The following is a 26,610-nucleotide window of genomic DNA, read 5'->3' as shown; positions in this document are numbered from 1 at the left end:
GGGGGGAGCATTTTCTCTCCTTCCTCTGGGGTTGCAGTGCTTTGTATCCTTTACAGGGGGAAACAAAGGTATTTTTTATAGAAGGGTATGTGTGTGCAGGGGAGCCCGCGCATGCAGGTGTGTGTGTGAGTGTGCAGGGGAGTCTGCATGTTCAGGTGTGTGTGTGCGTGTGTGCAGGGGAGCCCGCACGTGCAGGTGTGTGTGAGTGTGCAGGTGTGTGTGCGGGGGAGTCCGCGTGTGCAGGTGTGAGTGTGCAGGTATGTGTGTGAGTGCAGGGGAGCCCGCACGTGCAGGTGTGTGTGTGTGAGTGTGCAGGGGAGTCCGCATGTTCAGGTGTATGTGTGTGTGTGTGCGTGTGTGCAGGGGAGCCCGCACGTGCAGGTGTGTGTGTGAGTGTGCAGGGGAGTCCGCATGTTCAGGTGTATGTGTGTGCAGGGGAGCCCGCACGTGCAGGTGTGTGTGTGAGTGTGCAGGGGAGTCCGCATGTTCAGGTGTGTGTGTGTGTGCAGGGGAGCCCGCACGTGCAGGTGTGTGTGAGTGTGCAGGTGTGTGAGTGTGCAGGGGAGTCCGTGTGTGCAGGTGTGTGTGAGTGCAGGGGAGCCTGCATGTGCAGGTGTGTGTGTGTGAGTGTGCAGGTGTGTGTGTGAGTGTGCAGGTGTGTGTGAGTGTGTGAGAGAGCGTGCAGGTGAGCAGGCGGTGCTCCCACTGCGCACAGGTCTACAAGCAGAAGGTGAAACACCTGCTGTATGAGCATCAGAACAACTTGACGGAGGTGAAGGCCGAGGGCACCGTGGTCATGAAGCTGGCGCAGAAGGAACACTGCACACAGGAGGGCGCGCTGCGCAAGGACATGCGGGCGCTGAAGGTGGAGCTCAAGGAGCGGGAGCTGACCAACGAGGTGGTGGTGAAGAACCTGCGGCTGGTAGGTGTGAGGGTCACCAGTGCCTGACTGGCCGCTGGGGACCGTGAACTCCTGATTATTCAACACAACTGGAGATTCATATTTTTGTTAGAAGATCCCTGCATTTTGGCAATTAATTAAAATATAAAAAAAAAAGCAGGCAGCCACACAAATCCCATTTGGGAGCCAAGTACAGAACCGTGTCTTAGACTTGAACAACAAATTGACTTCCTGAGAGGAAATCCAGCTCAGGGTCCATCTCCACGTGCTGCTGACACCTGACACCTGGCTGTTCTCCCAAGGAGTCTATCGGGCGTTTAGAAATACACACAACCATTAAAGTGTCCAACATGCTAGCCCCTGTGTGGCCATGGCAGTTCTCATGCAAGCTGGGCTCATGAGCACCTGGCTGACTTTTTGGTCCTTTCTGGGGGAGGCGGGGGGGTGTTCCAGGTGGAGGCTGAAATTCATGTGCTGAGTGCCCATAAGGTGCCAGGCCCTGTTCTGATCTCTGGGGACATACGGAGAACAGGACTGACGGAATGACTGCCCACGTGTGTTTGATGGTCCAGGAAGGAGACAGAAGACAGGATAGAGTGTTGAATACATCTAGCACACCACAGGCAGGGGTGCTGCGGGAAGGGCAAAGCAGGGAAGATGGTGCTGGGGGATGAGGCGGGACTTGCATTTTCCACAAGGAGTTCTGGGAATGCCTCACTGAGAAGGTGACATTTGGGCAAAGGCTAGAAGGAGGGGTTGCTGAAGCAGGCTTGGGGAGACCAGGTCTGAAGAAGGGAGAAGGGATGTGCCAGTGTGAAGGCCCAGAGGGAAAGGGGGCAAGGAGGCCGGGGAGATGGGTCAGAGCTCGTCGGCATCAAAAGCCACAGTGAGGCTTAGCCTTTGACCTGGGCTGAGCTGGGGGACCTTTGGAGGATTTGGGCAGAGGGAAGATGTGTCCAACTTTGGTTTTCTAAGGCTCTTTCCTGGCTGTGGGTTGAGAAGACTTTGTCAACACATTTGCCTCATGCCTGGAGGCAAGCCAGCCTCCACTGAATCTGGAAAAAATTCAGTAACGGTGCAGGCTTTGCAGCTTTGGTCCACAAGAATTGTGTGGTCTTTGCTGACCCAAGTATAGCCTGGGCTGGTTTCCAGTGAATTTAGTGATGTGAGGCTGTCTGCTTACCTGAGGCCTAGATTTGGAATAGTTACCTGCTCAGTTCCCCTTTGTGCAAAAACAGTACTCTAAAAAATAATCTGTTTTTTATTCAAAATGTTTATCTTTAACTGTCAGAATAATTTTTAGTACTGCTCTAAGCCACCACTGGAGCAGGTTAGCAGGCATCTGGAGAGAGCCTGCAGCTCTGTGTAGACATGGCCAGTGGTCTCCAGCCTGTGGGCAGATTGAGCCAAGGGCCAAGCATGGTTAGTGTTTGGAACATCTGTTCACTTTCTCTCGAGCTCCGAGGTGACTTTAGCTGAGGGAATTGATTTATGAAACATGGAAGTTACCAAAACCACGTTACTCTGAGCATGGTGCATGAGCTTGGCCATGAGGGGAACCCAGCACCCAGCAGAAACAGCGCAGGGTTTACTGAGCTGGATTTTCCATACAACTGAGGAGCCAGGCCAGCCCCAGGGAGAGGCTTCTGTGTGTGTCTGTCACCTGGTAACGGCCGGCTTCTCTGCTTTTGCAGAAGCACATGGAGGAGATCACCAAGATGCGGAATGACTTTGAGAGGCAGGTGCGAGGTCAGTTTCTCACGTGCACACTGTGTGAGATGGTGACAGGGCCCCTCCTGTTGGAAGGTCATTTACCTTCAGGGCTTGTTACCCCAGGGCACAGAAACCAGGTTGAAGCAGCCCAGACATGCAAGGAAAAGATGTGATAGTTTCCAAGGCTGATGGATGGCTCAGAATCCCAGAACATCTTATTTCCATGCAAGCTCAGGAGGCTGTGATTACCACCTCCTTCCCCACTCCTGGTACAAATCGGCAGATAGAAGCAGTGGCAGTTTTCCGTCTCGTGGGCAGTATTCCTAGAATAATCTTTTCCACGGCTGCTGGCCTGAGGGGCCTCCCGTTTGAGGAGTCTTTCTGGTTTACTGATGCCGCTCTGTCGTCTGGCTGTCTGACCACAGGATCAGCTGACGCTCAGTTGGTGGGAACCCTGATGCCAGGGTTGATTAGCCATGCCTGCTCCAGGCAAAGGAAGGCCGACTGTGGTGTGTGTGTGTGCTGGCTGTGTCAGCTGTGAGCTTGTGTGCACAGCCCTCGTGCTGGTGGGTGTTCTTGGGCCGTGTCTGTAAGTTCCATCTCTTCTTGTAGCCATTGGGCCCCCTGTTCCTCCGTGTGCTTCTGCCTTTCAGAAATTGAGGCCAAGTATGATAAAAAGATGAAGATGCTTAGGGAGGAGCTTGACCTGCGGAGAAAGACCGAGATCCATGAGGTGGAGGAGAGGAAGAACAGCCAGATCAACATGTTGATGCAGCGGCATGAGGAAGCCTTTACGGACATCAAGAACTACTACAATGACATCACCCTCAACAACCTGGCCCTCATCAACTCCCTCAAGGTGCCGCTCAGGGGCTGGCCAGACCAGGCATCCAGACACTAGACCCCAGCCTGTCAGGCCCCACACCCCTACTTAGACAAGTACCCGTTGTCCTTGATGGAACTTCATCGGTTACATGACCTCTGCACCCTTACAGCTTGAAACAGCACATAGTACACAGTGCAGGGGGGGGAAGCTAATGGAACATGGGCACCTGCTGGGCAGAAGCTTGTGCAGAGCTGCAGTGGGAGCCGCAGGGTGGCCCCATGGGCGGCGGTGTCATCAGGCAGGGGCTGGGAGTGACTGTCCCCACCGCGGGGAGCGCCCCCTGGTCCTGAGCAAAGTGTGATCTCTATTGGTGTGGAGGCAGCATTCCTAGAAAATTCAGAATAAGTTCAGATAGTGCAGAATTCGCCTGTGTGCATACATAAAACGGGTCTGGGACTTCAGGACTGTCCTTCGTGGGCGGGAGGGCTTGCGGCTCTCACCCCTGAAGACCACAGCTCCCTCAGCTCTGCCCGCTGAGCCCCGTGCACCCCTGTCCTGGTGCCCACAGGAGCAGATGGAGGACATGCGCAAGAAGGAGGAGCACCTGGAGAAGGAGATGGTGGAGGTGTCCGTGCAGAACAAGCGCTTGGCAGACCCCCTCCAGAAGGCTCGCGACGACGTGACCGAGATGCAGAGGAAGCTCAGCAGCTACGAGAGGGACAAGCAGACCCTGCTCGTGGGTCCCTCCTCACTTCCCCTCCCTCGCACTTTCTCCCGGGCTCCAGGCCGGAGAACAGCAGCAGGGTGTCTCCTGAGACCCAGAGCAGGGTTTGACCTTTTGGGCAGCAACGGGGTCTCTCCTTTCTTTGACTGGTGTCCTCCATGGATGGGATGTGAAGTTGACGCCTGTTCTGGCACACGTTCCCCAACCCCAGCCTGCTGTTGTCGGAGTATAGCTGCTTGTGTCCTTGAGCCAGTTCCTCCTCCTTCCCTCCCTCCCTCCTTTCTTCTTTCCTTCCCTCCCTTCCTCCCTACTTCCTTCCCTCCTTCCTTTCTTCCTTCTTTCCCTCCCTTCTTCCCTCCCTCCCTCCCTCCCTCCCATTCTTCCCTCCTTTCTTTCCTTCTTTAGCAATCTACACCCAGTGTGGGGCTCGAACTCATGACCCTGACATGTAGAGTCACCTGGCACCCTTGAGCCAGCTCCTTGTGATGATTATTTTTGGGCTTGCCACCCCCTAGGAACCTGTGTTCTGTGGATGCCTGATCCCTAATACTTTTAGTGCCCTACCCCTTGTTTTCTCTACAGTGCACAAAAGCACGTTTGAAGGTCACTGAGAAGGAGCTGAAGGGCCTGCAGTGGGAACACGAGGTGCTCGAGCAGCGGTTCCTCAAGGTGAGCAGATGCCACGCTGGTCCTGCCGAGAGCAGGGAGGGACTCTTCTGGTTGCCCTGGCTCTGCGACCAGCTCTGGGAGTTGTCAAAGCTGTGGCTGGAGTCCTGTTGCCCGCTCCTCATCCTACAAGGCTTGATGAGGCAATGGGGAGAAAGCTGCAGCACACTCTGTGGAAGGCCCAGGGTCTCACCAAGAGCAGGTGCCCTGGTGGAGACAGTCGCTCCCCGTTCTGTTTCCCACAGGCTCACCTGTGAGATACATGCAGGGCACCTGGCCCCTTGTGTCTGGGCTCCTTTTCCTCTGTATACACGTCTCTCAGTCCTGGGGGGTTAGGCGCTCCTTGGAAGGAAGTCATGGGGTGCTGTCTGTAGTGAATGTGCGAGTGCCCTCCTCCTGCTCAGCAGGGTCCTCACCAGTGGTAGCTGGTGGCAGCTCCCTGAGTTCTTGCAGACTGCTTCCTGTGTATCCTCATGACCGTGTGGCCTGAAGGCTGTTCATGCAGCCAGCTCCCCTGGATGAATAGCGCTGTTGTAGTCCCCTGCTGTTGCGGACATGCAGCCACGGTCATCCTTTCAAGTTTATCTTTTTTTTTAAAAGATTTTATTTATCTATTTATTTATTTATTTATTTGACAGAGAGAGACACAGCGAGAGAGGGAACTCAAGCAGGGGGCGAGGGAGAGGGGGAAGCAGGCTCTCCGCTGAGCAGGGAGCCCTATGTGGGCTCGATCCCAGGACCCTGGGACCATGACCTGAGCCGAAGGCAGACGCTTAATGACTGAGCCACCCAGGTCCCCACCCAGGCGCCCCGAGTGTTTACTTTTTATACTTCCACAAAGTCTTGCTTTTTTACGATGCACAGTGAAAAGTAAAGGAATTGGAAGCTGAAAAAGAACACCTTTATTTATGAACAGGCAGTTGGCTGCAGAGCTGTTCTCTAGATCTATTTGTGGGGCACGCTGACCTGTGGGGTTCTGGGATCTGGGGCTGGCCGAGGGGGTGGATCCCTAGGAGCCTCCCTCCCCCAAACACTGCTTGCTGGAGTTTGATGCCTTTGATCTCATGTAGGGGTGATCAGGGACGTGTCTTTCCTGAGCCTCCTGCCCAAACTCCAGGCCCCAGCCCCTCTGTGGTGCCTCTCCAGCTCTAACCGGGGTACCCCGTTGCTTCCTGAAACAGCTTAGTAGAGGTGGGTCCAGCTAGTGTTTCCTCCTGCCTTCCACAGTGTGGACAGCTGCATGCCTTTAATTCCATCACAGAGAGTGGGCGTGCAGGCAGTGTAGACGGCACACAGACCCACCCACCCGTGGGGGTGCCCAGGTGCAAGGGGTTCACTCTGCAGAAGTGGTATGTTCTGGTCCAGGGGCAGAGGTGGGAGGCGGCTTCCCCCCAGCGAGATGCCCCCAGGGCAGGTGGCCTTTTTGTCCCCTACAGCCTGTCCCTTGCAGGTGCAGCAGGAGCGGGACGAGCTGTACAGGAAGTTTACTGCGGCCATCCTGGAGGTGCAGCAGAAGGTGGGTTTCAAGAACCTGGTTCTGGAGCGGAAGCTGCAGGCGCTGAGTGCTTCTGTGGAGAAGAAGGAGGTGCAGTTCAGTGAGGTGCTGGCGGCCTCCAACCTGGACCCCGCAGCGCTGACCCTTGTGTCCCGCAAACTGGAGGTGGGTCCCAGGCTGCAACCTCCTGTTCTTGTCCCCTAGCAGGTGTCCGGGGCTCGGGTTGGGGTCACGTGTTTGATGCTTGTGTGTCCAGCCTCCGTCACTCCAGTGGAGACCATCCGGTAATGCTGGGGAGGGGCTGTCACGGGTTTCCTGTGGCTGGAGCACAGATGGGGCTTGCAGACATCTGCTCACAGCCTCCCCAGGCTCTCTGTTGCTTGGTGCTTCCCCAGTCCCCTCCTTAACCTCTTGGCACCTTCTGGCCCTGAGCCCACTGCCCATCCAGTGCTCAGGATGGGTTCAGCTTAGCCTGTCAGGCCCCGGGTCTCTCAAACTGCTCTCAAAACTCAGGGCTTGCGCTCCTCAGACGTCTGGTGACAAACCTAGAGATAGGCCTGGGGGACAGCCGAGCCCATGAGCTTGTAGCCGAGGCCATGGCCACAGCCCGCCCGGGATGTGAGGATATCCTGCTTGATGTAGGCTGTGGGCAGTTAGCACAGGGACATACAGGGCTGTGTGGTGGGGGCTGGGGCAGGCTTCCCAGAGGGAGTTAAGGTCTGAGCAGAGGCTAGAGCATTTGTCCAGTCATGAGTTCACGGTTCGGTGTGCTGGTCCTTTCTGTGGGGGCTGTCTTGGGCACAGGGGAGAGCATTACACAAGACAGATGAGGCCTGGGCACCCACGGACAGGAATCAGGACAGCGATCACCAGGCAGAAGCCTGCCAGCACCTGGCAGGTCATCTCCTGCCCAGAGCTGGGCCTTGTGTCTGTTCCCTGAGCCTCGCTAGGACGTGTCACAGAAAGAACGGACAAGGGGTCTTTGTTGCTCCTGGGAAGTGGTTGTGCTGGGATCCTGGCCACCTGGGTGACCTGCAGCCTTCAGGCCCGAGGCGGCCCCAGGTGCAGGGCCCTTGGGGGTCTGCACGTCTCCATAGAGAGGCCCAGGGAGGGGCGGCCAGCTTGTCCCAGAGACAGATCCTTCCGGGCTGGAGGTTTCCTTCTCTGCTCTTCCTTCACGGAGAAACAGATCTGAGTCAGGGGCTCAAGGAGGCTTCACTGTGCAGGTGTGTGTGTTTTGTGTGTGTGTTTCTTTTTAAGATTTTATTTATTTATTTGACAGAGAGAGACACAGCGAGAGAGGGAACACAAGCAGGGGGAGTGGGAGAGGGAGAAGCAGGCTTCCCGCGGAGCAGGGAGCCCGATGCGGGGCTCGATCCCAGGACTCCGGGACCATGACCTGAGCTGAAGGCAGACGCTTAACGACTGAGCCACCCAGCCGCCCTGTGCAGGTGTGTTTTGTCCTGACAAATACACAGGCAGCATTTTTCAGGTGATTTGTCAACATGCAGTAACCCCGTCTGCTCACATGGCACCCAGGCTCAGAGGAGTAACTGTGTCGGGTCACCTAATCTTTTCTTAAAGCCGTTTCGGGGTGCCTGAGTGGCTCAGTTCATTACGTGCCTGTCTGACTCTTGGTTTTGGCTCAGGTCCCGATCTCACGACTCGTGAGATCGAGCCCCGTGTCGGGCTCTGTGCTCAGTGTGGAGTCAAGATTCTGTCTCTCCCTTGCCCTCTTCCCCTCCCCCGCTCTTAGGCACACGTTCCCTCTTTCTCTCTCTCAAATAAATAAACCTTAAAAAAATCCAAAACACCGTAGGCTAGCTTGCTGCCCGCCTGGCCTTGACCTGAGGCTTGCAGCTCCCATCAGTGCTGTTGGACATGTGTGAGCCCCTTGCTGCTTGTGTGTTGGGGGGAATGCAAGGCTGAAGGGAGGAGTGCAGAGCCGGCTGGGTCGGAGTGGTTCCGAAGCGTGTTGGGTGTGCCTGAGTTTGAGGCTGGTGGGGAACCGTGGAAGGTTCTGGGTGGGGTGGACTGGATCAGACAGAGCCCCCTGGGAAGGCAGGAGGTGAGCTGGCCCCGATGCGGGATGAAGGACTTGTTGCTGATGGAGGAGAGAGACTTGTTGCTGAGGAGTCCAAGGAGACGTGGTGCCCATTTCCGGCTGAGACCAGATGTTGCTCCTGGGCAGCCGCGAGTCCCGGCTCAGCGGGCGGCAGGGCCTGTGGGGCCAGAGTCACCTGGCACAGGCTCTCGGGGCCTCGTGTGGGCTGGCAGCACTGTGGACCGGGGTCTGGAGGTCCATCTCTCTCCCTGTATCCTTGTCCCTACTTGTGAACGCTGCCAGGCAGGGAGGGAGGGCGCTCTTGGAAACGGGAGAGCTTTCCTGCCTCTGCTGTTGGGAAGGGCGCCTGGTCTCGGAGCTGGGTGAGGCTGTTGCCAGCAGTCATGATGAGGGGATAAAATCAGTCCCATTCACAGTAGTCGCTGCAGCTGTGTCCATGGGCCAGGGCCTTTCCTGGTCAGTTCCCTGGCTTGCCTGGAGGAACCCTGCTCGGAGGCAGGTGGGGGCTCAAGGGCCCTTCCCTGGCCTGTTGGTGGCCTGGCTTCTCTAAATTTTTGTCCTCACTTCCCACCATCTAGACGGTTTCCTTACAGAGAGGCTGATCCTATTTTCCCTTTCTCCTTTGAAGACCTTTCTGTGCTAGCTGGCTGCTCCCTGTGTGGATGTCTACACTGATGGAGCCCGGCTGCCATTCCCTGGATGTCTGAGGTCTGCTGGAGCTTCCAGACCCCCACCAACCCCTGTCTGCTTTAGCCCAAAGACAGGCTCAAACTCACATCCACCTTTCTCTCCTTAGGATGTTCTAGAATCGAAGAACAACACTATCAAGGACTTGCAGTATGAGCTGGCCCGGGTCTGCAAGGTACCAGGAGCCTCCTGCCCCTCTCTCAGGGCCCCACCTTATCTACACCATGGAGGTAGACACAGCCTGAGGCTGTCTGGGCCTTCTCAGGTCACTATGTGTGGCCTGGGCCACATCCCCACAACTCTGGCCACTGTCCTGGTGTCCCTTACAGGGACTGCCCAGGGGATATCTGGTAATGAAGGCAGTTTGTCTGTCCAGCACACTCTGTCCCTGTCTCCCATCTGACTCTTGCTCCCGGTGACCTGGTCTCTGGTGATTGGATGGGCTTCCTTTGCGTCCTCCATGCAGGGGACAGGTACGAGTCTTAACTTTTTCTCCCTCCTTTGTTAAGTCTCATGAAAGCTGCACACCCTGTCCACGCCAAAACCACACATCAGCATGGAAGCCTCCTGCAGCTGGGGAGGGGCGCTGGGTGCCTTGAGCCTGCTGTCATCTGCCCTGTGTACCCAAGAGGCCTGGGCCCTCTCCCCAGGGGTCCCGCCTCCATGGCTGAGCCCACAGCTCTGTCTGGGCTTCGCCTGTGGGGAATGCAGACAGTGCTGCCTCCAGATACATTGACCTCGAGCACCCACCCCACGAGTGTGACTCAGATAAGCCTGTAAATATGCAGGGTGGAGGTTGCTTTGTGGTTCTGTGTGCCCTGGGAGTGGAACCCCAGGAGGGAGGGAGTGCCTGTCATTGGCGCTGGGTTCCATGGTGACTAGATCTCGCTGGGCCTCTCCTTAGCCCTGCCCCTCTGGACCCTTTCCTTAGATGCTGCGCATCCCCTGATATTTACACGCACAAAATTAGGGCCATTTACTGTGTGCACTTCTGGGGGAATGTCCATTACTTGTACCTGATTGTCAGGAGGTCTGTCCCCCAGAGAAGGGTGAGAGCCAGGACCCAGGCCCCAAGTTCTCTCTGGAGCTTGGCCGTAGTTCACCCTTGAAATCTCAGCTCCAAGCTCCAGCACCCTTTTCTTGATGATGGTGAGGATAATGAGCCCTTTTGGGCTTTGGATCTGAGGCCAGGTTCCAAGCTTTTCACATGCATCAGCTCTTCAAACCCTTACAACCATCTGATGCAATTCACTCTTTAAAAAATAGCCATTTCCCAGAGTGGGGAATAGGAACCGTGCCTCCCGTTGGCCCCAGCAGCACTGTTGCCCAGACCTTAGCCTTCCTGGGGTGGCGGGCAGGAGATACCATCAGACAAAGCAGGCGAGGCTCAGTGAGGCCAAGCACGTACACGTGCAAGGTCATGTCCGGGAAGTCAAGGATGACCAGTTTGACGAATGCCTGACAAGGAACCAGGAGCGTGCTCAGACCACAGTTCTGCTGAGTCTGTATCTTCTGCCTCAGTTTCTCCATCTTTGAAATAGGAACAGTGGCAGCATCTCCCATTGTGAATTACTTGAATTCTACATGAGTACGTAGAAGTGTTTATGACCAGGTGTGGCGTACCGTGAGCCGCTGGTTAAGGTCAGCTTTACGGTTTTCCACCGCCACCCTCCCGAGTCCTCCAGAGCTGAGGGGGCCTGGGCTAGAGTCAGCCTCGGTGTGGCCCCGCCCCCTCCCCTGATGCCGCTCTGACCCTACAGGCCCACAATGACCTGCTGCGCACCTATGAGGCGAAGCTCCTGGCCTTTGGGATCCCTCTGGACAACGTGGGCTTCAAGCCTCTGGAGACGGCTGTGATCGGGCAGACGCTGGGCCAGGGCCCCGCGGGACTCGTGGGCACCCCGACGTAGTGCCTGCCTGGGACTGTTCCCTGGATGACCTTCCCTTTCACCAAGGACAGGAACTATTTTTTTTTTACATTTGTATCATCTGCAAATGAAGGTTTTCTACATTTGCTATGTGTTCGATTGCCTTGCTGTGTGGAGGAGAGGCACCTCCTGGGCCCACGGTGCCCTGACCACTTCCTTCCCTGCTGCCGGTCCAGTCTGTGCATACCCCTGCCCGCCCTCCCTCCCACCTCGGGGCCAGGGCAGCACCAGCTGAGCCCAGGGACTGCCGCAGGCTTACAGATGCCGACACCGACTTTATTGAGGCCTGAGACTCAGCTGCTACTGGAGGTGGAGGGCCAGAATCTCCCACAGGGAGATGACCTGCTGCCCTCTCTTGGGGTGCCTCAGGGAGCCGTGGGGATGGGATCAATGCTCACAGGCCAGCAGTTGGCCAGAGGCGATGGCCCGGCCACTAGCTCCCTCGATACGTGGTGTAGGACCATGGGCTCAGCAGCAGGGGCACGTGGAACCGGTGGGTCTCGTCAGTGATGGTGAAAACAACCTGAGAAGCAGAGAAGGCACCGGGAAGAGAGTGAGGGGCTCGTATGCAGCACGCAAACAGCCCAGCCTGTGGGCCAGGGGCAGAGTTAAGTGGGGCCAGCTGGGGCTTGTGGAGAGCTGGAAACCTGGCCAGGGCTGTGATGTGGCCGAATCCTCTCTGGAGAGAGTCATCAACCTGAGGAACCCAAAAGATCCACCTTGAACAGGGTCAGTGCCTTTGTCCACAGGGGCTGAGTCACTTCGGGCCCTGCCCCCCATCGCCTCACCCAGGGACAGGGCAGGGACGGGTGTGTTGTGGTAAAGTCCCTGGACACCTTTTTTCTGGGAGCTCAAAGCCGTGGACTCACTGCTACCGCCCTGGGAGACGTGGGAGGGGTAGGACCAGCCTGCCCACTGCAGGGACCTGGGTGAGTCACGGGCCTCCACCCTGGGTCCTCACCTCCACGTATGGGTAGAAGCTTTCCTGCCCCCTCTTCTTCCAGTAGCCCTCGGTGTCAAAGGACAGCTTGTAGGTGCCTGCCTTCATCGGGCCTGGTGGCAGGAGCCCTGGGCAGCGGCCGTCCGAGTCGGTGTAGCTGGGGAGAGGGGAGGGAGGGGTTGGTGAGGACTTGCCCCTGCCTGGCCCTCCAGGGTCTGCGTGGCCAGGGGCCTCAGACTCCCCCACAGTAGGTCTAGAGCCTGGGGTCCCGGAGGAGCTCAGGGACACCACTGCACTGTTTCTGTAGACAGAACTGCAATACGGAGAAGCAGAAAAGTTAAAAAAAAAAAAAAAACACACACACAAGAAAACCAAACCTATTTTATAAGCAACAATCCCTTTATATTGGCATATATTTTTCCACATTTTCTCTACACATAACTGCTTATTTGTAAACCTAGGAAAATACCCTAAAATGGATTATATTATACATGCTGTTTGATAACTTGTACTTTTCATTTACTACATTGTGTGTGGCTTTCTAGCCAGTAACTGTACCCACACCCCCATCTGCATGGTGGCCAGTTTGCACTGCACGGAGTGTCCGATCGGAGGGCCTGTCGCTTTGCTCACCGATTTATGCCCACGCCCCCGCCCCCGGCCCCCGTCACCCCTGGAGAGCCCTGGCATCGTTCCCACCAGCTGTGATTCAAGTTTCTGTCCTGTACCCACAGTTTATGGGGGGTTGGGAATGGGTCTATGTGACCCTCTAGGGGACTCCATGGATTCTTTTAGGACCAGAGCAGGCCACTCAGATGGGACCTGGACCCCCATCCTCGGTGAAGGGCAGGGGAATGAGCTCCATGCCCTCTGGCCCTGAACCTTTGGGGCCCAGCCGCCCACTCCCACCACCAGAGGGAGCCTGCCTCCTCCGAGAGGCTCACAGGGCAGCTACCAGGCGCTGCGGCGCTGGGCCTGCCCCAGCAGAGCCTGAGCCTGGGGCCAGGGCCCAGGGCCTGCTGAGGGCCCAGCGGCCAGGCGAGGCATGGGATCCTAGCTTTTACTTACCTCTTGCTGTCTCAGTCTTTCCATCTATAAAAGGGGTAATTATGGGGCCTGCCCACAGGCTGTAGTGAGAATAAGAAGAGAAGTAATGTGCTCAGCTGCCTGGCACAAGGTTACCTGTCAGTCACGGTGACCATGAGGCCCTTGGGTTACACCGCGGGCCTTAGCCAGCCCTGCCCTCAGGCAGAGGCACTGGGGGTGCGAGGCTGAGGGGACCACACCGCAGCACTCACTGGCTGGCTGCGTTCTCCTCCTTGCCCCCTGGCTAGGGAGAGGTGGTCTGGACTCACGGCCCGCCCAGACCTCAAGCCTACCTTTTCCTCAGCTCCGTCCACTGCCGGCCATGGTCCTCAAGCCTAGACAGACAGAGGCAGAGGCCCTGGGCCGGAAGCCCCCAGGCAGTGTCCAGCACGTGTGTGGTCAGTGGGCTGCTGGTCGGCTCCATGCCTCTGCCCTGCACCACAAGAGAGGGACAGAATGAGCACGTGGGGCCCAGCCTTGTGTCCACATTGGCCCTAGAGTCAACAGCAGGGCTGCTGGACCCTGGGGGCGGGGGGTGGCGGCGGCAGGAGCTGCTGAGTCAGCCGCCGAGGCTGTGGGGTTAACACACTGAAAGGCAGCTGATAAACAATGCCGGCTAGCCCCGCACGGCCGCCACACCAGCTCCTACCGGGCCCCCTCCCCTGCGTCCGGACACTGAAGGGCATCTCCGCACAGAGGCCCCCCCGCCCGCCTCCAGCCACTCCGTGCCGGCTGCGGGTGGCCAGACGCCGGGTGCTCGTTCTCCCAGAGTCCAGCCCTCTGTCCCCTGGCTCAGGGGTCACCTGGGACCTCAGCCCTGGCCCTGCTGACGAGCCGGGAGCCAGCGTCGGGGCCTGCCCCCTACCTCCGAGGAGCCCAGGTGTCGCTGGAGCGCCCGCAGTCTCGGAGCGGCCTGCATCACTCTCCCCCAGAACGGGAGCTGGTCCCGGGGAGCAGGCACCTCCCCGAGCCCGCCCTTGCCCGGACCCTGGCCCCTCCCAGGGCCCAAGAGTCCTGTGTCCGACCAGACTCAGGTTGGGGGGCGCGTCCCTCTGGCGGGGAGGACGGCTCCGCTCAGGGTCCACCTGGGGTGTCCCAGGGGCTTCGCTGCACGGCTGGGGGTGGGGGGCGACAGGGGCGCACAGACCTGCGGGGGCCGCGGAGGCTCCGCCCAGGGCCGGAAGTGGAGTTGAGCGCACCTGCGGGAGGTGGGGCGGGGCTGGGTCCGTTCCGGGGGTCGGCCGGGCTCCGGGCAGGGCTGGATGGCGGCGGTGCGGGGGAGCTCGGGACGGGTTGGGGTCCAGGCGGGTCGGGGCCATGGGCGCAGGGCCGGGAGGTCGGGGACGCGCGTGAGCCGGACACGGCTCCAGGAGTCCCAGAACTACGTTTTGTTTTTTGTTTGTTTTTCCCCTTCGCCGGGGCAGTAAGGATTTTGATGGAAGCCCCTCAGAGGGGGCAGAAAAGTTTTGCAATACCGACTGCCCCGAGAGACCACGTGGTGGTGCCTCAGTTTCCTCTTCTGTAAAATCAGGGCAGTAAGGACTCCCGAGGTTGAGCAGCTCTCTGACCTGCCGCTCTGGTGGCGCTGCTCCCCCCGCCCCCACCCTGAAGCAGGCTCTGCACCCTGACCGGTTCGGGCCTGGGCTGCGCGGTAGGGAGAAAAGGGACAGATGAGCATTACAATTATATAATATAAACATTTTATGCAAGGTAAGTAAAGATAAGGACACCCTATTATATTTAAAATCTGCAAAGGTCTACATGACTAGTTGGTCGACTGCTGTGTTGCTCTGGATATGGGAGCTGTTTCTTCCTGTCAAAGTGCATTTTCTAATTACTGGAGAGTGAGCACCGACTATGTGTAGGTTAAGCATCAGACTCCTCCAAGGCAGGGAAGGAGACCCTCCTAGCAAAGGGTGGGAGTGTGCCGGTTACACCTATTTGGAGGTAAGTAAGAAACACCTATTTGAGATTTAAATACACATGACGTTTGGGCGAGATTATGTTTATAGGAGATAACCCCAAACAGATGCTCACACCTGTTTTTACATACACCCATGGGTATAATAGACAAGAAACAACCAGACTGTCTCCACTGGGGACAATTAAATAAACGAGCCCTGTTACAGACCAGCATGCTCTGCAGTCCATTAAAAAGAATGAGGCCCATTTGTGTGCAAAATGAATAGTCCCTGGGCGGTGACGGGTGGTGAGGCATAAAAGGGTGTAGCAAGGTGGAGGTGTCTAGTGTGATGCTCTGAGTGTGTCCAGAGCTTCCACTACTTCATTTAATCCTCATGACAGCTTCATGATGTCGGTGGTATTATCCCCATTATATAGAGGAGGCACAGAGAGGCTCTGTATTAGGATATTTTCCAGTATGAGACACAGAAAACTTACACCAGCGACCATCTCCGGGATGAGCACTTGTGGATGGGGCTAGCTCTTGCCCTGTAAGTCCCTTTCTAGACACCGGACACTCTTCAGCCCAGGAGAGAACTTAGTGATCGGGAGAGAGGGTGGGAGAGCAGGGAGTTGTCACAGGTCGTTCCAGGGCCTCTCTGGGGCCTACTTCCCCATCCTGCATCCACCCAGACAGAACTGCTGTGTGTAGGGTCCCTAACCCTTTCACAGGAGGCTTGAGACACTCAGCCCATGCGTGGCCTCCCGGCACTCAGCCCTCCCTGAGAACTAGGGTTAACACTGGGACATTGCATACTCTGGAAACTTCTCTGATGAGAAGATGACAGGGTTTCTTTTGGCACCTATAGGCAAATTAGAATAAGGTACTTCTTCAAGAGCCCTATATCTACCAGAATGCTATCACAATAAATATTTAAATGGCCCATCTTTGGAGTCAAAGTTATAATAAAATATGAAAACACTTAAAAATGATAAGAACATTAACAGCGTGAGCTGTAACATATCAAGTCCGTGCACAGTCTTTTGGTGAAAGATCCCGGTGACCCATACTTACAGCTGGGGACTCTGGTCCCCTCTGGCAGGTGGAAAGGCACTGTGAGCCTACTGCTGGGCTGTCTGTGTCAGAGAAAGTGAGGAGAAGGGTCCCGGTGCCCATGGCAGGAGGTTGCCCTAAGGAAAGAATGAGATGGAAGAGATAAGGCCCTACAAACTGGTGAGCTGCCACATTTCCTCCAACTTAGATGCCATCTCCTGTGGTCGGCTGTCCCTCCGGCACCCCTCCCCACAGGCCTATCTCTCACTGGCTCACTGAACCAGCCTGAAAAGAGTCGGCTTCATCTTACCATTTATCTCCAATCTGACTCCAAACACAGCTTCTCCACAGAGCCCTGGGTCCTCACTGGGTCCTCAGGCCTGGGTCCAGCACATGATTTTTGGGTACGGTCTGCCAGGTGCTGGTGGTCCCAGGTAAAGTCACCTGAGCAGGATGTTCTGAGAGTATGTGTGTGAGTGTGACAATGCACGTGAATGTGTATGACCGAGTGTGTGTGCACATGTCAGCTTGTGTGCTCTCTGTGAGTGTGAGAATCACCCGCGGGCATGCGTGTGGGTATTTGCACAAGGTGTGGGCATGCGGCACAGCACTGTATGTGTGTACTTTGTCCCTTAGGGTGTGTGGGGGCAGCCCCGCTACTCTCCTCCCAGTGCTGATGGTGTGTGGCCCCGGTCGCCTTGCTGGACTCCCTGAGAGGTTCTGCTTGGAAGCCTGGACAGCCTCGCTCAAGCCTTTACTCGCCCCCGGGATGCAGCTTAGATCGTTTCGTCTCCGCAAACTTGCGTTTTCATGGATAAAATGGGTAAGATAATACAGTTCCTCCTCCTCAGTTTCTGGTGAAGATACGTTGAGATCATCACGTACACACAGCTTAGCCACAACACGGAGCATAACGTGTTTCAGAGCTTTGCATCAGTGGAGGGACGTGGCCCAGTGATGAAACATTCAAACCGTTACCATCGTCCATAGCTATGACAACAGCTGAAAATGTGTGGTCCTTCATGTCGTCCCCGTGCAGACTGGCTCGAGTGGAAATGACTCCTATTTCTGAGCTGATGTCCAGCCGATGGCTTGGGTCATGCCATATCTGGTACCTGAAAGGGATTCAACCCTCATTCTTAGAGGGCTGGGACCATGTGTCCCCCAACCAGCCTCCCAGGGTGTAGTGAGCAACCAGGTGCTGACAAATTTAAGTCTTTCCTCTGGCTAGGTCTCCAGATATGTGGCTGAATTTCAGCCCTGGGTGCCTTGAGACCAAGGCACACCTCCAGTCCCACCTGATTTTCTGACACTGGAGGCTGTCTGGGTCCTGGGTCCTGTACGATGTGATTTCCTGGCCCACACCAAAATCCCTGGGCACTTACACTATCTTTAGTGGGGGTACAAAGACAGGGGCCTCATTCATGTCCAGCACATCCACGGTGACGGTGGCTGTGGATGTGGGGAGTGACGCCAACCGCGTTCGCCACTGTCATGTAGAGGGTGTATTGCTGTGTGGTCTCAAAATCCAAACCCTGAGGAACACAGGAGAGGGTGGTCAGGGGACTTGGCACAGTAGGCCCCGCTTTGGCTCGCCTGCAAGAGGGTGCAGGCTCTAGCCTGTGGCTGTCTGCCTCTCCCGAGGGAAGGTCACGGCTTGGGATGGCAGGGCAGGAGTGGCCGTGGTCGAGAGCGCTCCACGCTGCACTGGCTCTCAGATACTTCACACAGCCTAGCAGTGAGGAAGTGGACTCTGGTTAAGATCCTGGCTCTGCCATTTGCAGTGCAGCCCAAGCAGGTGACCTCGCTTCTCTGTGCCTCAGTTTACCCACCATCGAACGTCCATAATTGCAGCACTGCTCTGCTGGAGTTGGTGTGAAAACTGAGTGTTGGGACATAAACCACCCGTGGCACTTACTGAGATGGTGTGTTTGCTGTTTTATTATCCTCAGACTTGTGAGGCAGTGTTGGGCCCTGAGCAGAATTATCTGAAAGTGTCTCCAGATGGCTGGGCCAGGGGTCAGCTGGAACTGGACCCCTCTGATGTAGGCCTCGGCCCCAGCAAGGCGTGTGGTTACTCGCAGGGGTCAACTCACCCCCCGGCACCTTCTCAGGTTGGATGCAGGTTGGGAGGTAAATGTCCTGGGACATGCCCTTGGAGGAATTCTTGAATTTTAGCCTTTCTGTCCCCCAGTCTTGTCTAGATGCTGCCTTTGGCCTTCTCCATGTTTATTCTAAGTGTCCCAGTATTCTGGGGCCAAAAGACCACTTTGGGAGCAAATAGCTCTAAGTGCCTCGCCCTCCCCAGCCTCCTGAGAAAAAATCCTCAGCCCAGCAGAGGTCCCCGAGCTCCCTAAGGTTCCACTTCCCCCACGGCTCCTTCCCTCCCTGTGTTCTCGTTTCTCTCTCTCTGAGAGTTCATCTTCGGCTTGTCTGGGGAAGGGGGGAGCAGATGTCTCCAGGTCCCTCTGCCCGCCCCGAGACTGCTGTGGCTCTGGGGACCTGGCTTCCTGCCTCCAGGGGTAAAGCAGCAACTTCAGGCACAGGAGAAGGCAGACGCGTGTCTCAGACAAGACGATGCTGAGGCATTGCTCAGACGGCCCCGGGGGCCTGAGCCCCTCTCTTCTTGGGACCCCTTTTCTCTCCCCGCTTCCTGTGTCCCCCCCGTCCCTCCTCAGCACCCCCAGGGTCCCTCCCACTTTAGGGGGAACCCAGCTGAAGACACAGGTTCCAGTTTAGCTCTATGGAAACCTCCCAGGTTAGTTTTTTTCTTGGAGAAAACAGTTAATGAGGCAGCACTTCTGAGGTCCAGGGTGATGATGTGGCCATTGTGACGCAAGGACCAGAGAGGACCACCATCGCAGCCGGAAGCCCTCACTGGGCAGCTGTGCTCCTGGCGAAGAGCGTGGTGTCTGCTCCCGCCCGGCCCCAGAGCTAGCGGGTCACGGTGGCCGTCTCCTCAGAGCTCACACCCACCTTGGCTGTTTTCAAAAGGCCGTCATTGGTCTCAGGGTCTGTGGTGACAGTGAAGAGACCTGCTCTGTCATTCAGGATGGAGAACATGGCCTTCCATGCGGGGGAGCCGGGGGGGTCTGCGTCCTGCACCTTCAGCCTCCCTGACCCGGCATCCACCTTGTTCTCAAACACCTGGCCCACATACTGCAAGAGAAAGACAGAGGCCCTCGTTCCTGGTATCCTCTGTGGGGACTCAGGAAACACACAGCCTGGGCCAGCCTCAAAGCCCACTGTCCTTAAGCAAGAGGGGCCACAGTGGAGGGTCTCCTCTTAAGGCAGCGTCTGTCGGCCGAGCTGGGCACCTGCAAAGGCTCTGCTCAGTGCTCTGGACGTGCATGTGGGCAATAGGGACTCCCAACAGCTCGGTGTCTGTTGTCACCCTGTAGCAAAGGGGCTGCAAAGTTGACACCACGTCTCCCAGGCTCCAGCAGCTCGGGTCCCAGGTGGGCACCAGCTGAGGAGGATGTGTCCTTGGGGCCCAGTGTAGCCGCCCTGGGCTCTGTTCGTGGGTTGCAGCCAGGGTCCATGGTCGTCAGCCCTGCAGGCCCAGGAGCCGAGCAAGAAGTTGGGCCTGGAGTGGCTTCTCCAGCCTGTCCCCTGCCCCTCCCTGTCAGGTCCCTTCCCACTCAGTCTCCACGGGGAGCAAGTGTCTGTCGAAAGCCTGGCCCGTGTGACGGTTAGGGGAGCTCCTGCTGAAGCACCTGCCAGGCTCAGGGGACGCCCTGACTCCAGCCCCTGTGGCCGCGGGAGCGGTGCTGGCTTTACTGCTCAGAACTGTTTGGATGGTGGGGGGAATGTCTATAACCGCCTCTCCGTTTCAGTCGTAGGGGATATGGCCCTGTGACCCTCGGCCATTCCCTGCCTGGAACAGGGCTTGGCCACAAGGTGGTGCTAAGTAAATGTCCCGTGGAGGAAGGGACCTACTGAGTATGCAAATATGCAGGGGGAGACAGAGTCCGGCTGCAGAGGGAGAACTGAGCACAGGCAGAAAGGTGGGGCAGAGGGAGTGAGGGAGAGGGACAGACAGACAAGGTGGCCTGGATTCCTAGGGGTTTCCTGCTTCCAGGAAAGCTTTCCAGACCCTGCTTCCCAGCCCTCGTAAGGCTCAGCTGCACCCCAAACCCCTACTCCGTTTATGATAAATTCCCTCTATCCTTTACTCATCCAAGTGTGCTGTACCCCATGTTCCTGAAGAATCCTTGAGTCGGTTCCTGCTATCTGGGCCCAGGGGCTCTTCATTCCCACCCAGTGGGATCCAGAGGGCTCCCGGCCAGAGAGGGAGCCCTTTCCCTGGCCTCAGGACAACCACATCTTGCCTGTATAATGGGCTCTGCCTTCCACGCTCATCTGCCCATCCAAGTCGGCCGAGAGGGCTGCCCTTTGCCCGGGGATGGTGTGACCCAAAGATGTCCAGAGGGTTCTAAATCGCCGCCAGGCTGCGGTCTGAATCATGACACTGCTGCTCACACGGGTCACGAGACATCCACAGACTTTGCCAGGACTCACCCCAGCGGGGCTGAAGACGGGAGGGTTGGGGTTGCTCTGGGCGACTGTGATCACGGCTGTTGCTGTGGACCGTAGCCTTCACTGTGGAGGTCGGTGGCCTGGACTATCAGGGTGTACACAGGAGCGCTCTGCACACAGGCATGTGGCAGTCAGCCCTGGGGATGCAAGACGCAGGGTTGGGTCCACCCAATGGCACCCAGAGAGTAAATACGGGATGCCAGGGGCAGCAGACCCAGAGGGCCCTCCCCTCCAGGAAAGGACCAGCTTCCAGGAGCACTCAAGGAGAGACTGATACCTCCACTTTCACCTTGACTCACCACTCAAGGAAGCAAACTGTGCATAAATCAGACCATCCCCTCCCAAAGCTGACCGAGGGGGAAAGTTTCCTGGACTGGGGGGACCCCTTCATTTATGGGGGGCGTGAAGCTAGTATTTTCTATTTTCACCAGAGAATGTGGTCTAATTTGTGGGAAACAGAGTCATTTCATTTTGCTAGTTACGGGACGAGGTCTCTCGGGTCACATTTGTAATTTACCCCAGTGATACCTTAGGGCTTACTACGCCCAGGGCTCAGTCAGCCTGCCTGCACCAGCCGGTAGATGCCTTTTCTCTTCCTTTTTTTCCCCAAAGATTTCATTTATTCATTTAAGACAGATACACAGAGAGAGAGCATGAGCAGGGGTAGAGGGAGAAGCAGGCTTCCCGCTGAGCAAGGAGTCCGATGTGGGACTCCATCCTAGGACCCCGAGATCATGATCTGAGCTGAAGGCAGATGCTCAACCGACTCAGCCAGCCATGTGCCCCTGATAAGTGCCTCTTCTGATTGCTTGGTTCATGTTCTAATTGGTCAGGACTCGGTTCTGACTGGTTGGGAACCTGTTCTAATTGATAGGCTGGTGTTTGTTCCGACTACCTGCTGCCCATGCCTTACCAACTGGGGCAAATGTCCATTTAACTGCACCACCGGGAGGCCCCTGCTGCCCCCTGACCTGTGGGTCCAGCCCAGAAGCGAGCACAGAGATGCCTCCCGTGTTCCAGCTGATGGTGAACATGCTGGAGTGAGGTGCTGAGGATGGTAGGTGTTCTCATGGTCGTCCGCGTCCGTTGCTGTGATTTGCATCACGGATGTTCCTGCAAGGGTACAGGGGAGAAGAGTTGATAATCTCAGCAGCTAACAACCGGCAGGGCAATACAAATTAAGATAGAAATCCAAAACTAAATGTTTTCCTTTTTTAGTCTCTTCACTACGCAGGTAATAAAACTTCTTATTAAGGGATATAAGTTCTAGTTCAAATAATTCACCAAATTATTATAATAAATTCCAGGTGATTTGTTTACTTTTCCTTTAAATCTTTAATCGTTAGATTTTTTTTGCATTTATTATTTTTGTTTTTAATGATTTATTTATTTAAGTAATCTCTACACCCAATGTGGGGGTCAGCCTCACGACCCCGAGGTTGAGAGTCGCTTTGCTCCACCAACTGAGCCAGCCAGGTATCCCAGGGCATCTTTTGAACATTTTTTATTTCATTTTTTAAGTATTTATTTAAATTCCAGTCGGTTAACATATAGTGTACTTCTAGTTTCAGGTGTACAATATAGTGATTCATCACTTCCGTACCTCAGCTGGCACTCATCAGGACAGGTGCTCTGCTTCATCCCCCTCCCCTCCCTCCCCTCTGGTGACCATCAGGGTGTTCTCTAGAGTGAAGGATCTGTTTCTTGGTTTGCCTCTCTCTCTCCCTTTTTTTCTCTTTCGGGCATCTTCTGACATGGCTGTCATTGTGGGATCCTTGTCCCTCATTGACATGGGGCGTCAGGGTGCTGAGATTCTATCAGGTACTCAAGGGGAAGGTGAGGTACCTGTTTCATATCTCATCTTTCCAGGTGTTCCCTGTTTTCAGGCCTGTCTGTCCTTCGTCCTCCCCTGCCATTGTCAGGGGAGTACTTCCTATCTGGACACTGGCCTCACATCCAGAGCTGGAGCCAAGCACACAAGCCCGATGGAGAGACGTGTGAGGGGGTGGGCAGAGATGGGTGGGGGCCGTGCTCCCCGGTTGCTTGAAGCAAGCCTCTGGAGTTTGGTCTACTGAGATAGCCTGGAACCCGTGTGTAGCTCACGTGGGTGATCAGGGGACGGCTGGTGCTGGCTGGTGAGCTGTGGTTTGTCGCAGGGCCAAAGGCAGCACAAAGACAGAAAAGAAACAGAAAAAGAGGAAGAAAGCTTTAGTGCCTGCTAGTGGTGGGCTGGGAGGGAGAAGAAAGCGTCCGTCACAAGGTCTTTTCACATGAAATGCTCTGTGACTTTTGGTTTCATTTATCTTCAGTCCCAGAGAATGAGGACCTCAACATCCATTCCCAAAATGTTGGGTTGGAAGCGGTGGGCACGCGGGCCTGTCAGCGCTGCCTACAGTCATTGTACAGTCATGTCCGGAGGCCTGGTAACTCCTCAATCGGTAAGAAAGAGCCAGTTGAAACCAGAGCGTCCCTTGGATCAAGAATAATCAGTCAGGTTCTTGTTTGCCAGACCACGAACTGGGAAATATGTAGGGCATTTATCGGGGAGAAACGGAAGCTGACACAGAAAAGGGGTGTAGAGGAAGCTGTGAAATGAGAACGACCACACGGTGGAGGAGCATCTGTCCGGGCACCAGTGAGAGGGATGCAGACACCAGCAAATGCAGACACAGGACCCAGAGACAGAAGTGAGGCAACCAGTGGGTGTCACCTGGACAGTGGCAGACCCGTGACCCCTGCACTTGCTGGGGCCCAGAAGGACCTTCTTGCTTTATGGCCCTTGTTGGCCCCTCTTTGTAGGAGCCTCTCCATGTGTAGCCCTCCGCAGTCCCAACTCCCTTGAGCAAGCCTGAGAGAGTCTCTGTTGCTTGAACACCGCCCCCCCCCAAAAATCTCTGCAGTCCTTCATCTGTCCCTGAAGTGGAACCCTTCTGTGCACTGGAACCCAGGGTGTGGATTCATAATAAGATCTCTGCTGTTTATACTTCAGTTTCCCAGATTCTTTATATTTTCCCTGATACTACTGCCATGTGTCACTAAAACCCTCCATTGTTCTAATTAATCTGGGTGGGCTCTTTCCATCACAGACCCCTCAAAGGCCGCCTGGGTGAATTCGGGCCTGCTGTCGTTCTCGTCTGTCACTGTGATCACCGTCTCCATCAGGTCCTCCACGGCATTCCCATTTGAAGACACAGCATGAAGGAAAAGCTGAAAAGCAATACAGGAGCAGCATGGGCATGTGGGGCCACCCTAGCCCGTGGGCGCCTGTCCCACAGAAGGCCAGTGGCAGTGAGAGCCCCCCTTGCACCTTCATCTTAACATGTCAGTGCTTGGGAGTCTGAGAAAGCAGCCCGCACTCCAACCTGGGGATGCCACTAAGTGTGGCTCAGGTTTTCCTCAGGTGATGCTCAGGGCAGAGTGCTAGCCATCATCCGACCCATCCTCTCCCTCTTCCAAGGGAAGTGCCTCAGCTGGGCTTCCCGTGCAGCTGGGGGGAACCATGGGGACTCAGGGTTTGATTTCTGCAGCGTATGCCCATTCTCCCTTCCCAGGGGCGGAGGGTGGGCCTGCCTGGGAACTCGCTTTGACTCTGAGAACGGGCACATGTCCTCGGGAAGAGAGCAGACTGAGGCTTTATTTGGGCCTCGGTTTCCCTCCACAGGGTGTGGTGGAGAGTGTTCTGGACAAAACACCCCAGAGACCTGTGTTTAAAAAGGGTGCTCAGCTAACATGCGTTGAGAACTTGTTCAAAGTGCTTCACATGCAGTAACCCAACAGCAAAGGGGGGCTGAGGGGGTCACTACCACACCCAGGGCTACAAAGTAAAGTGTCAGAGCTGGGGTCTCACCGTAGCTTGTGTGGCTCTGGAGCCTATACTCTGAACCTTTGGAGACTGTCTAGAATGTTCCAACCTAGAGTCACACAACCCGCTCCTTCCCTCTGCTCAGCCCTCTCTTGCTGCTTTCTGTCCCCCTGCTGCACCTTGGTCTTTGCTGCACGGGTCCTGGGTTTCTCCCCTCCAGAGCTGGACTGTCCATTGTGCATCTCTGGAGCTAACAGGGGTGGTAGAAACTGTAACAACAGCCTGGGCCTCCCTCCAGTACTGCTCTGGCCCTGAGCTCAGAAGCTTGCCTCTCACGGATCCTCACGTCAGTGAGTCTTGGAACTTGTCCACAACTGCAGAGCTCATTCTTCAGTTGTAAGTCCCTGCTCCCTCCCCCAGCTCTGCCTGCCTCCACCCTCCTCACTCTCATGCACGGCACCTGGAATATAACAGGTGCTCAAAAATCGCTTCATGAGTAACTGCAGAAATCCACTGGCTGTCTGAAATATTTAGAAAATGAGATGGCTGGCTTGCCGCCAGCTCCCCAACCCTGAAGCCACATAGGAGACACTCACAACATAGTGGGACTCCTGCTCTCTGTCCAGGGGCACTGTCACCTTTAGCCATCCTGCTTCTCTGTCCATGATAAACACACCACGAGGAGGTTCCTCAGCGCCCTTGCCAGTGATGCTATAGAAAAACCGGATTTCCTTGTCCTTGTTGGATTTGACCCGAAGACAACACAGAAGCAGAACAGCCAAGAAGGACCCCAGTAGAGTATCAGTCCCTCTCCGTAGGGAACCCTAGAACGAAACCAGAATCCTCCCTTTGCAATACCTGAGCCACCATTTTTGGATATGGGCCTCTTTCTTTCTCTGGGATGGAGATGGGAGGGAAAACCCAGTCTCTCTTTTGCCTCCTGGGACCGAAGTGGACACGAGGGAACGTCAGCACCTCCATCTCGTATCCAGGGGGAGTACCCTAAAAGGACAGGAGGTGAGGGACCATAGCACAGGCCTAACTGTTCAATGAAGGCAGCTCTTGTGAGCACCACAGGGACCTGCTGGAGGGTCTTGTTTCATGTGGATCTCCCACCACCAACCCCAGCTTCTGAGGTGTCTTGGCAGCCCCATTACTGAAAGGCATCGCCTGAGCAAAGAACTGCAAAACCAATGGGAAGTAGGTTAAAAGCACAGGGGACAGGCTTTGGGACAATGCCCGTGATCCAGCCTGGGTGTCAGCACTGTCCTGTTCTCCTCTGCCCCCCAGAAAGCAAAGGCCTCCACCTCCACCATGGCCTCCAGGGTTTCCCATCACCTTCCTCTGCAGGGGAAGGCTGGGGGGTGGTGCTCTGTGACATCAAGGGAGGGGTGAAGTGGAGTGAACAGCTTCTCCCTAAATCCCGGAGATCGAAGAACTTTCTTGAGCACTGAATGCACTGCATGTTTTAATCTATACCAAAACTGGGCCCCAATCTGGTCTACAAACTCTTTCTGGAAACACCTTTCATGTCCAGTAACGGGGTTGGTTCAAGCACAGTCCAATCCTGGTCATGATGTAACAGTGAAAACTGCAAGAAAGGTGTTCAAGATACTTTGTAAAGGGAAAGAGGCAGGTGAGAGAGTAAGGGGCTCTGTAGTGTTTGTAAAAGGGAAATGTGCAGGTGTCCAAGTGTGCACACTTGTTTGTGTGTGATGAAGAGAAAGCTCTAACGAGCTGTGTTAATTGATGTTCCCTCTGAATAATGGAGTTATGATACTGGGTGCTTTTTATTTTCTGTATTTTCTTAATTTTTAGAAACATAACAACTGCATATTATCAGAAAAAAACCCCAATAAAATTGTTGCTGTTAACTATGAGAGCTTTCGAAGTAAGATATTAAAGTGCATGTATCAGAATGCTATAGGATTTTTCTCTCGGTTATGAGATTAGCAGCCTCTTAAATTAAAAAAAGTATTTTAAAAATCTGTCAGTAAATTTTGAGCAGTTTGATATATATATGTGTGTGTGTGTGTGTGTGTGTGTGTGTGTGTGTATATTTTTTTTTTTTTAAAGGATGTTGCAGTCTTTTTTTTTTAATGATTTTATTTATTTATTCATGAGCGACAGAGGTGGGGAGAGAGAGAGAGAGAGAGAGAGAGAGAGAAGCAGAGGGAGAAGCAGGCTCCCAAGGAGCAGGGAGCCCGATGCGGGACTCGATCCCAGGACCCTGGGATCATGACCTGAGCCGAAGGCAGACGCTTAACCATCTGAGCCACCCA

At 55.5% G+C, this 26,610-nt stretch overlaps 2 protein-coding genes and 1 pseudogene across 18 annotated transcripts in view; 1 reads left to right on the top strand and 2 right to left on the bottom strand.

Moving 5' to 3' along the window:
* The window catches only part of GAS8 (growth arrest specific 8), a 57,173-nt gene extending 46,083 nt beyond the window's left edge, over nucleotides 1-11,090 (top strand). For 15 of the 17 annotated variants that reach the window (XM_027617245.2, XM_027617247.2, XM_027617244.2 and 12 more), the window contains 8 exons: nucleotides 716-922; nucleotides 2,596-2,650; nucleotides 3,268-3,473; nucleotides 4,009-4,176; nucleotides 4,747-4,833; nucleotides 6,281-6,490; nucleotides 9,187-9,252; nucleotides 10,838-11,090. In XM_027617245.2, coding sequence (XP_027473046.1) covers nucleotides 716-922; nucleotides 2,596-2,650; nucleotides 3,268-3,473; nucleotides 4,009-4,176; nucleotides 4,747-4,833; nucleotides 6,281-6,490; nucleotides 9,187-9,252; nucleotides 10,838-10,987 — 1,149 coding nt within the window. In that variant the 3' untranslated portion in view covers nucleotides 10,988-11,090. Of the gene's footprint in view, nucleotides 1-715; nucleotides 923-2,595; nucleotides 2,651-3,267; nucleotides 3,474-4,008; nucleotides 4,177-4,746; nucleotides 4,834-6,280; nucleotides 6,491-9,186; nucleotides 9,253-9,406; nucleotides 9,551-10,837 lie in introns of those variants that run through there. The other 2 variants (XR_003524029.2, XM_027617259.1) reach the window with 2 other exon arrangements.
* Nucleotides 11,091-11,260: 170 nt separating this feature from the next.
* On the bottom strand, nucleotides 11,261-14,183 carry LOC113935362 (5-hydroxyisourate hydrolase-like). Its single transcript, XM_027617263.1, has 4 exons — nucleotides 13,897-14,183; nucleotides 13,325-13,464; nucleotides 11,967-12,102; nucleotides 11,261-11,528 (listed from the first exon to the last, which is right to left on the bottom strand). Exons 1-4 carry the CDS (start codon nucleotides 13,948-13,950, stop codon nucleotides 11,439-11,441), a joined length of 420 nt encoding a protein of 139 aa, XP_027473064.1. The 5' UTR covers nucleotides 13,951-14,183; the 3' UTR covers nucleotides 11,261-11,438.
* LOC113935472 lies at nucleotides 14,106-26,251 on the bottom strand (annotated as a pseudogene).
* Between the last annotated feature and the right edge of the window lie 359 nt (nucleotides 26,252-26,610).

Source organism: Zalophus californianus, chromosome 17, assembly GCF_009762305.2.
Source record: "Zalophus californianus isolate mZalCal1 chromosome 17, mZalCal1.pri.v2, whole genome shotgun sequence".
NCBI lineage: Eukaryota > Metazoa > Chordata > Mammalia > Carnivora > Otariidae > Zalophus > Zalophus californianus.
The sequence above is the reverse complement of the archived record's forward strand: the minus strand, read 5'-3'. Positions and strand labels throughout refer to the sequence as shown.

What these genes read in the sequence shown, in the direction of transcription:
- LOC113935362 (XM_027617263.1), bottom strand. Translation starts at nt 13,950, where the DNA reads ATGCAGGCCGCTCCGAGACTGCGGGCGCTCCAGCGACACCTGGGCTCC. An exon ending in GACACCTGGGCTCCTCGGAG is followed by an intron (nt 13,465 to 13,896) that starts GTAGGGGGCAGG and finishes CTTGTGGTGCAG; the next exon opens with GGCAGAGGCATGGAGCCGAC. An exon ending in GCTTCTACCCATACGTGGAG is followed by an intron (nt 11,529 to 11,966) that starts GTGAGGACCCAG and finishes TCTGCTTCTCAG; the next exon opens with GTTGTTTTCACCATCACTGA.